General features: G+C 46.5%; 1 protein-coding gene across 2 annotated transcripts in view; it reads right to left on the bottom strand.

The window, feature by feature from the left end:
• Positions 1–2,342: 2,342 nt before the first annotated feature.
• abcd3a (ATP-binding cassette, sub-family D (ALD), member 3a) overlaps positions 2,343–10,354 on the bottom strand; it is a 31,954-nt gene continuing 23,942 nt past the window's right edge. For both annotated transcript variants that reach the window (XM_083778335.1, XM_083778334.1), the window contains exons 15-23: positions 10,173–10,245; positions 9,725–9,788; positions 9,360–9,437; positions 8,092–8,157; positions 6,706–6,795; positions 6,206–6,325; positions 5,566–5,670; positions 4,943–4,999; positions 2,343–4,446 (exon numbers count right to left, since the gene is read on the bottom strand). In XM_083778335.1, coding sequence (XP_083634461.1) covers positions 4,369–4,446; positions 4,943–4,999; positions 5,566–5,670; positions 6,206–6,325; positions 6,706–6,795; positions 8,092–8,157; positions 9,360–9,437; positions 9,725–9,788; positions 10,173–10,245 — 731 coding nt within the window. In that variant the 3' untranslated portion in view covers positions 2,343–4,368. The remainder of the gene's footprint in view (positions 4,447–4,942; positions 5,000–5,565; positions 5,671–6,205; positions 6,326–6,705; positions 6,796–8,091; positions 8,158–9,359; positions 9,438–9,724; positions 9,789–10,172; positions 10,246–10,354) is intronic.

The raw sequence follows: 10,354 nt of genomic DNA, 5'->3' as shown, positions 1-10,354 counted from the left end.
AGATGGAGGCAGAGGACAGGGTGAGATGGAGGCAGAGGACAGGGTGAGATGGAGGCAGAGAGGACAGGGTGAGATGGAGGCAGAGAGGACAGGGTGAGATGGAGGCAGAGGACAGGGTGAGATGGAGGCAGAGGACAGGGTGAGATGGAGGCAGAGGACAGGGTGAGATGGAGGCAGAGAGGACAGGGTGAGATGGAGGCAGAGAGGACAGGGTGAGATGGAGGCAGAGGACAGGGTGAGATGGAGGCAGAGAGGACAGGGTGAGATGGAGGCAGAGGACAGGGTGAGATGGAGGCAGAGGACAGGGTGAGATGGAGGCAGAGGACAGGGTGAGATGGAGGCAGAGGACAGGGTGAGATGGAGGCAGAGGACAGGGTGAGATGGAGGCAGAGGACAGGGTGAGATGGAGGCAGAGAGGACAGGGTGAGATGGAGGCAGAGAGGACAGGGTGAGATGGAGGCAGAGGACAGGGTGAGATGGAGGCAGAGAGGACAGGGTGAGATAGAGGCAGAGGACAGGGTGAGATGGAGGCAGAGGACAGGGTGAGATGGAGGCAGAGGACAGGGTGAGATGGAGGCAGAGAGGACAGGGTGAGATGGAGGCAGAGGACAGGGTGAGATGGAGGCAGAGAGGACAGGGTGAGATGGAGGCAGAGAGGACAGGGTGAGATGGAGGCAGAGGACAGGGTGAGATGGAGGCAGAGGACAGGGTGAGATGGAGGCAGAGAGGACAGGGTGAGATGGAGGCAGAGAGGACAGGGTGAGATGGAGGCAGAGAGGACAGGGTGAGATGGAGGCAGAGAGGACAGGGTGAGATGGAGGCAGAGGACAGGGTGAGATGGAGGCAGAGAGGACAGGGTGAGATGGAGGCAGAGAGGACAGGGTGAGATGGAGGCAGAGAGGACAGGGTGAGATGGAGGCAGAGGACAGGGTGAGATGGAGGCAGAGGACAGGGTGAGATGGAGGCAGAGGACAGGGTGAGATGGAGGCAGAGGACAGGGTGAGATGGAGGCAGAGGACAGGGTGAGATGGAGGCAGAGGACAGGGTGAGATGGAGGCAGAGGACAACGTGAGATGGAGGCAGAGGACAACGTGAGATGGAGGCAGAGAGGACAGGGTGAGATGGAGGCAGAGGACAGGGTGAGATGGAGGCAGAGAGGACAGGGTGAGATGGAGGCAGAGGACAGGGTGAGATGGAGGCAGAGGACAGGGTGAGATGGAGGCAGAGGACAGGGTGAGATGGAGGCAGAGGACAGGGTGAGATGGAGGCAGAGAGGACAGGGTGAGATGGAGGCAGAGGACAGGGTGAGATGGAGGCAGAGGACAGGGTGAGATGGAGGCAGAGGACAGGGTGAGATGGAGGCAGAGGACAGGGTGAGATGGAGGCAGAGGACAGGGTGAGATGGAGGCAGAGGACAGGGTGAGATGGAGGCAGAGGACAGGGTGAGATGGAGGCAGAGAGGACAGGGTGAGATGGAGGCAGAGAGGACAGGGTGAGATGGAGGCAGAGAGGACAGGGTGAGATGGAGGCAGAGAGGACAGGGTGAGATGGAGGCAGAGAGGACAGGGTGAGATGGAGGCAGAGAGGACTGGGTGAGATGGAGGCAGAGAGGACTGGGTGAGATGGAGGCAGAGAGGACAGGGTGAGATGGAGGCAGAGAGGACAGGGTGAGATGGAGGCAGAGGACAGGGTGAGATGGAGGCAGAGGACAGGGTGAGATGGAGGCAGAGAGGACAGGGTGAGATGGAGGCAGAGAGGACAGGGTGAGATGGAGGCAGAGAGGACAGGGTGAGATGGAGGCAGAGAGGACAGGGTGAGATGGAGGCAGAGGACAGGGTGAGATGGAGGCAGAGAGGACAGGGTGAGATGGAGGCAGAGAGGACAGGGTGAGATGGAGGCAGAGGACAGGGTGAGATGGAGGCAGAGAGGACAGGGTGAGATGGAGGCAGAGGACAGGGTGAGATGGAGGCAGAGAGGACAGGGTGAGATGGAGGCAGAGGACAGGGTGAGATGGAGGCAGAGAGGACAGGGTGAGATGGAGGCAGAGAGGACAGGGTGAGATGGAGGCAGAGAGGACAGGGTGAGATGGAGGCAGAGGACAGGGTGAGATGGAGGCAGAGGACAGGGTGAGATGGAGGCAGAGGACAGGGTGAGATGGAGGCAGAGAGGACAGGGTGAGATGGAGGCAGAGGACAGGGTGAGATGGAGGCAGATGATTGGCTGCGGCAGCCCCTGAAGGGAAAAGCCGAAAGGGGAAAAAAAGGAGAGAAAGGTCAATGATTAAACTTAAAGTCAAACAACAAAGTGGCTTCAGGAGAAATAAAAACCCGTCTTTAACTCAATGAAAATGCACTGTCGAGTTTATTTGCAGGTCCATGCGCGAGTGCACAATCACATCATTAATAATAATTATACAAAAAAAGACAAAGAAAAAAAACAGGAGTTCTCTACAGAGCTTTGCTTTACATTTCAATAAAATAGTGTTATTTTACAGTGACAAAGGGATGGCGTGGGGGGAGGGGGGAGAGGGCTTTCCGGCCACTAATGTGCCTCCGAGCAAGAACCGAACCATCCCACTTACATTTCATCCAGTGACAACTTTGCATTCTCCTTCCCCACTCCCCCCCAAAAAATCCCAGAATAACCCGATGCCAATTATCCAGGAAACACACGCACACACACACACACACCGTGTCCAAAACCAACACGGTTTAGTATACAATGTAGTCATTATTTAGTGACAAAGCTCGTGTTAATACTGCTAATAAAGATAGCAGACCTATACAAGCTTGTGTGTGTATAAATAGTGTGTGTGTGTGTGTGAGAGAATATACATATAGTGTGTGCATGTGTGATTCTAACCTCAGACAAAATCTCGTCACACACCGATCACCATCCTTCATACAGATCAGAAGACGGCTCTGATAGTTGTTTTGAGTTGGCTGTGGACAGGGCCATTTGGTAGTGCCGCTAGATGTAGCTATTCCCCCGATTCGTGTTTTATTTATTTATTCGTGTTGTAAGATTTCATGGCAGATGCTTCATCATATTGCTAGTTCGACCACATCAAATCTTAAAAAATAATAATAACCGGAAATAGACTACAAGCTCTCATTGTGCGACGACGCATTGAGAGCATGCTTTCACCGTGCAACATGCCTCCAAAGAAGACTTTCTATGGAATGAAAAAGACAAAAATCAGTCGTGACGACTGAGAACTTTAATCTGTCGTGACGACTGAGAACTTTAATCCATGGGATTACAACACAAATAAAGATAGCACGAACCAAGGAACAGCACCACCAGTGACAGTGTCAGGACTTACGGTGGCCAATGGGCAGCGGTCACTCACACAGAACACACAGGGCAACACTGGCTACGAGACGGCACTTTAAAAAAACGACCATTTCATCCCCCTCGGGGAGGTATAGCCGGGCAGAATAACTTGTGCAACTGGAGCAGCAAAAACAAAAAAGCATTTCGTTTGCGTTTCTTTGCATAATATGCCTCTGTGCCGGTTTGTTTATCCCCCAAAAACCGACAACTAAAACAAAACACAACCATTCTGTTGGTGACCCGTTTGGCTTTGTGGAACGACGCCTATAGAGAGAGCATTGGTTCTCAAAGTCCGGGGACCCCCAGAGGATAGTTAACAAGGCATCGCAAATCATTTCAACCACTTTGTTTGGCTATTCAAAAATATGTCGGACGCACAAGCTCAGAGCACATCATGTCGTGCCATGCTGCACGCATGTGCATCGGCCATTTTTTTTAAAAGTCTTGTCAAAAACGTTTGAAAAGTGTTCAGGTTTTTAATAAATCTTCACTTCATGGCGGGATCCCTGGCACAATATATTTGTGTGTGTGTGTGGGGGGGGGGGGGGGGGGGGGCTGGGCTGGGGGGGTCCGCCGACAAAAGATACATTAATCAATTTGTGTTGATACGAAAACCACTTGCCTAGCGTTACATCGAGTCCTCTGGTGTGGGATGCAATACAACAAAACAAAAAAAATCTAGATTTAGCCCCTTGTGTCTAGTAGTACAATCTCTACAAGTCTGGTCCTACTCCTGACTGACCACTAATCAGGGCCATAACATTTACAAGTTAACATACTGTACAATCAACATAGATTATCAATAATCTATTAATCACGGACTAAAGGACTCTTTTTTTTTTAAATAACATCTCGTAAAACAGAGTTACAGTTGATTAAAAACGGCACCGTCTAAGGATTTTCTTTTTTATATTTCTTTAGTTTCCACCATTTCTTGTGTGTGTGGTGCAGGGAATTAGTGGACTCTGACTGGCTGTGAGAGCTGGGTGGTGAGCGGAGCGGAGCGCGGCGGGAGGCCGGCGGGAGTGGCACTTAGGATCCAAACTCCACCGTGTCCTCGGTGATGGGCTGGAACTCGTAGCTCCCTCGGCCATCCATGTGCAGGTAGTACTGGGAGGACGGAGAAACGCACGCAAGCACACACAGTCAGTAACCAAGACAGTAACGAAAGGCTCTCACTCCCTCTCACGAAAGTTCCATATATATCGCTTTCTGGTAAAGTATTGGGGCCTTTACAACCAAAGTCTCGTGTGTCAGAGATTCAGACATCCCCGGTTAAGTTCTCACCGGCGGACACCAGAGGCATTCCGTGGCCACGTTTACACAGCAACGGTCCGAACAGAAAACGACAAAGTGCCGCTGCGTACTCTACTACTCACTATCGTGTACTCACCATCGTGTAACTCACTATTTTCAGTAGGATGATATTTTCAGCATGCAGCACAGTAATCGGGCATTACGACTCAATCTATGCCCGCCGAAATAACTTTGTCGACAAAATCAACTGTACATTTAGTCGACTAAAATCTAAAACCGTATAAAAGTGTGCCGTCGGACTCAACAGTGCTGGGAAGCAGTGATATTGTAGCAGAGTGGACATGCTCACCTTGTGGTGTTTCCACAGAGACTTTCTGTGAGACACGGTGAACAACGTGATGCCAACCTGGGGGGACCAGAGGACAGTCAATTAGACCAGTGGTTTTCAACCCTTTTCACATCAAAAGGTCCATTATTTATTTGCCATTTGAGCCACGGTTACACCATTTGATGACAAAACTTTGAATATTTTGTCGTCATTGGATAATCATATCCACAATTCCATGCTGTAATGTTGTTGGTACTATAGGAGAAATAACAGGCTAACGATCAATATGACAATTATGTTTGTGTAAACTAAATTAACCCATTTTGACCTAAGATTCTAAAAATGGCTTCTACATCCCGACACTTTTCTGAAAAAGCTATGTTTCTATGTCGGTATAGCAGATCTACAAGCTCGTGGTGCGCCACTCGGTGGCGCGCTATGAGCTTGTAAATTGTGCGTGTGTAACCTGCAGGTTCATGTGTGTGTGTACGTGTAACCTGTGTGTGGGTGTGCGTGTAACCTGTGTGTGGCCTGTGGGTGTGCGTGTAACCTGTGTGTGTGGGCGTGTGTGTAACCTGTGTGTGTGGGTGTGCGTGTAACCTGTGTGTGGGTGTAACCTGTGTGTGTGTGTGTGCGTAACGTACGGTTTTGCAGTGGCTGTAGATGAAGTCTTCCACGTCGACACTCACGGCGCTGGTACATTCGTCCAGGATGGCAAACTGGGGCTTGTGGTAGAACAGCCTGGCCATCTGGACGACACAGGAAAATTAGTTTTTTTTTAAAGCAAACTAAAATGTCACGACTGAAAAATGTCGCTATAGGCCTACGGTAATTTGTGAAACGGCGTGAAAGCCAAAAGGAGCCACCACACACTAGCGCCTAGTGTCTCCTACACACACAACACAATAATGTAAAATTACGACGTTTTGCAAAGATTTTAGTTAAAAACGTATGCTTTAGAAAGATATGCATATTCAAAGATTTGCACAAAATGTCACCCTTTATTAGCCAATTGATCACACCTGATCACCCCCCTAACAGGCACTGTTCTAGTTTTTTGAGGGGCGGCAGCCCCTCCAATATTCAGCTATTTTCGTCCTACACAAAATTCCCATCGACAACGAATGGAGGATTTGTGTCTACATATATGAGATGATGTACGATGATAAGAGCGCCCCTCACTTCACACAGGTCTGTCGTTTTAATAGCCAAAGGAATCTAAAATGACACAAAACGATGCTTTGCCAGTTCAAAACGGGTGAAAATGTAGGAAGGAGGTCTTACAGCCATCCTCTGCTTCTCTCCTCCACTGAGCACGTCCATCCAGTCCTGCACGATGTCCCAGCTGCCCTCTCTGTCCAGGATGTGACCCAGCTGGACGTTGTCCAGATACTCCTTCAACACCTACACACACACACACACACACACACACACACTCTAAAAATGTCCTGACTTTTCTGAAAAAGTTATGTTTTTCAAAAAAATAGCAGACCTACAAGCTCGTAGCGCGCCACCGAGTCGAGCGGCGCGCTACGAGCTTGTAGATCTGCTATTTTTCAATAGCTAAAGCATAACATAACGCTAACACCAAAAAGGGGTTCCCGCTCACTGCTATGGCTTTTTCGGTCATTATATTTTGAAGTTTCAGTCTGAAACCGGAGCCCGTTTGTTTCTGAACCAATCGGAGCGTCGCATCACTTCAGGCTATGGGACGTAGCCTGCACACGGGTAGCTTGCTGCACCTGGCAGTTATGATTGAGTCGTTATTTTTTATTGTTTCTCACCTGATCAGAAATGCCCTTCCTCTTCTGTTCCTCAAACGTGTCTGGGTAGATGACCTGGTCCCGAAGTGTGCCTATGGTCATGTAGGGCCTCTGGACACACACAAACACACACACACACACACACACACACACACACACACACACACACGCACGCACCAGCGTTCATGTCATCGACTAAAACTATGGCGAAAAATTTTCATAGACTACTTTTTTCACAGATGAAAACGGGGGAAAAAAACTAAGCCATGATAACGAAATATAAACTAAATATATTGACAATTTTGTCAGGTGCTATTTTTTTTAGCACAGAGCCAAGTATATCAAGGCCTGCCAAAATACAATTATGTTGACTCAATAAACTGTAGATTTAGTTGAATAAAATCTTCATATCAGATGACAAAAATATGGCTAAAACTAAATAAAAAATGTGCAGTCAAAATTAACACTGACACACACAGCTGTGTGTTTGCAACCAAAGCTCATGTCATTGACAAACAAATAAGTGCTTTATTATGCATATTATCTGAACATCTGAAACTAAAATAGTCATGTTTAGGACAGTGGTTTTCAACCCATTTCATATCAGGGCCCATTATTTATTGGATATCTGAGCCACGGACCACCATTTGATGACATTTAGCCTCTCAGATCCAAAACTAACAAATATTATCTTGTCGTTGGACAAAATTAAGTAATGCAGATGTTTAACAATAATGTAACTCTTGAGAGGGTAAAATGGAACCAAATGGACCCTCCCCGGGTCCATTTGGTTTCATTTGACGCTCTCAAGAGTTAAAGGGTAATTTGGTATTTTGGTTACCAACTCTCCATTTAGCTGGAGTGTTTAGCTGGGGACCACCTGGAACCCCCAGGCCTGACGTCGAAAAAATAAAAAATAAATCTGAAAGAATATATATTCAAAGATTTGTACCACATTTTCACGATTTAAAACAAATAGCAGACCTATACAAGCTCGTAGCGCGTCACTCGGTTCCCGCGCTATGAGCTTGTAGATCTGCTATTTTTCAATGCTTAGTTTAAAACACCAAAACGTGTTCCCGTCCAGGTTAAACTCTTTCAGCGCCACCTGGTGGTCACCAGTTTTGGCTTTCGTTGCCAATTAGCTCATTATAAAAAAATAAAGAAAATGTAATTCCATTATGCATATAATGTGCATGTCATCACCTGCACACCAGATTAGAGGAATTTTCAAAATATGGATTATTAAAAAATAAAAATAAAAAAGATAACTCGTCTTATCGTCCATGGCAATCAGTGCATAATTGGATTCAACTTGTCTTAACGTCTCTGGCACTTAAACTGATTTATTTAAGGACCACTGGCTGAAAACGACTGGTTTAGGACACAAAGAAGAGCTCTACCTACCTGGGGAACGTAGAAGAGCTTTCCTCGGTCAGGTTTAGTGAGCTCTCCTCCAAACAGTGGCCAGAGCTGGAAGAAACATTAGAAGGAAATCACACCATTTAGTGTACATTAACCCATTTAGGAACTTTAGGATAAGTCTTCTAAATCCTAAAAGTTTCTATGTCAGTGGTTCTCAGACTTTTTCATGTCAAGGACCCCCGGAATTATCTGTATATGGCCGAGGACCCGCATCTGGAAATATGTGGTTCCAGGGACACCCCCAGAAGCAAACATTTGAGTTAAAACACCAAAAAGGGTTGCCGTCCTGAATCGGTTAAAATGATGCAGTTCACATATATATGCATGTAAGGATGTCACGAATACAAACTTTATGTTTGACGGTTAATTGTCAAACAAATAATTGCCATTAAAGGATAATTCCATGCTAGAAGGCTTTCTTACCTTTATTTGTAGTTGTTACGTCCCCACCAAAGAGGTCCAGGTGTTATTTTGTGCAAAGCGCATTATTTGCTATTTCCCCTACCATAATAAGCCCTCAACGAATTGAATTGCATTGAATGGGGCATTGGGGTGTTGTGCTAATTTGCTTATTACCATTGCTCAAAAATCCTGTTTTTTGTATACATCCTCTCTTCATAATGCAAATAGTATCCCAAGCGGCACACTGTACTACTTATTTCGAATTAGCACAAAAACCCAACCCCCATTGAGGGCTAATATTATGGGAAATAGCAAACAATGAACTTTTGCACAAAATAACACATGGACTTCTTTGGTGGGGACGTAACTACAAATAATACCTGGACTTCTTTGGTGGGGACGTAACTACAAATAATACCTGGACTTCTTTGGTGGGGACGTAACTACAAATAAAAGGTAAGAAAGCCTTCTAGCATGGAATTCTCCTTTAACGATTGAATTGTGGTTTTCCACATTGAACTTTACAAATTGTATTTCCGCTTGCCTTTTAGGCCTCGTAATCACAAATGGTACAGGGCAGATATGACAAACAACTGAAATATACAAAGAAATCAATGACTGTCTTAGTCATGTATTTTTCTCTTGTTTCCAACACGTCACAAAGTGACATGTTGTAAGCTTGTAGATCGGCTATTTCTGCCATTGTTTTTGAAAAATGTGGACGATTATTGAATAAGATAATTGCGATCAGGCAATGATGTAATAATTGTGACAGGCCTGTATGTGTATATGACTATTGATTAGGTAATGGATGAAAACATGCTTCACACAGCTGAAGATATACTGACCTCCCCGAGGACTCTGAAGAGAGAGCTTTTGCCGCAGCCGTTGGGCCCGCACACCAAGACGTTGTTACCCGATGTCACCTGCGCACACAAACACACTTGTGTAAAATGTCTGTGTGAGAGTGTGAGTGTGTGAGTGAGTGAGTGAGAGAGTGCGAGAGTGAGAGTGAGAGTGAGTGTGAGAGTGAGAGTGAGAGTGTGATTGCGAGTGTGTGCGAGTGTGTGAGAGTGAGAGTGCGAGAGTGAGTGTGAGTGAGTGTGTGAGTGCGAGTGTGCGAGTGCGAGTGTGTGTGTGTGTGTGTGTGTAAGAGTGAGTGAGTAAGAGAGTGAGTAAGAGAGAGAGAGAGAGAGAGAGAGGGGGGTCTTACCTCAAAGGACAGGTCTCTGATCAGGACGTCTCCGTTGGGTGTAGCCAGAGGGGTGTGGTCAAACCTGACAAAAAGGAACACAGTCAGATACAGCCAACTTAATAACACAGAACGCATGCAAAAGAAGGTTGAATATTATATCCGCATCATATGTACTGTATGCTATTTATTTAGCACGAGGAAAAATTGTCACTTCCAAAAAGTGCGATTAACGATTACATTTCTATCGTTTGTTATTGGAACATTGGAAACATTATGAATAAAACAAGAAATGTATTTGTGGCTTGTAGGCTTATTTAACACCGTTATACTAATAGTGCGAATGGCTGATACACAAGCTCAAAGCGCCGGCTCGTTTTTGAGCTTGTAGATCTGCTACTTTCCAAAACATTTGAACATGATATGGACATTTTTCCACACGGAAATGACAGGCCCGATCAACACGTACTTGATGATGTTGTCCATGTTGATGACCCGGCCACTTCCTGGTACCAACGTCATTTTCTCCCCAGCGTCCGAATCTACGGCGAAAACAATCGCAGAGGATTCGATTCATCGGTTCTGACCGATACATCAACACCAAGATACAAGTCACAGTAGCGATCCCAGACTCTCTCCTATCCTATCCTA

Source organism: Protomyctophum parallelum (genome assembly GCF_964188405.1).
Source record: "Protomyctophum parallelum genome assembly, chromosome: 12".
Lineage (NCBI taxonomy): Eukaryota > Metazoa > Chordata > Actinopteri > Myctophiformes > Myctophidae > Protomyctophum > Protomyctophum parallelum.
This window is presented reverse-complemented; position numbering and strand designations above follow the sequence as displayed.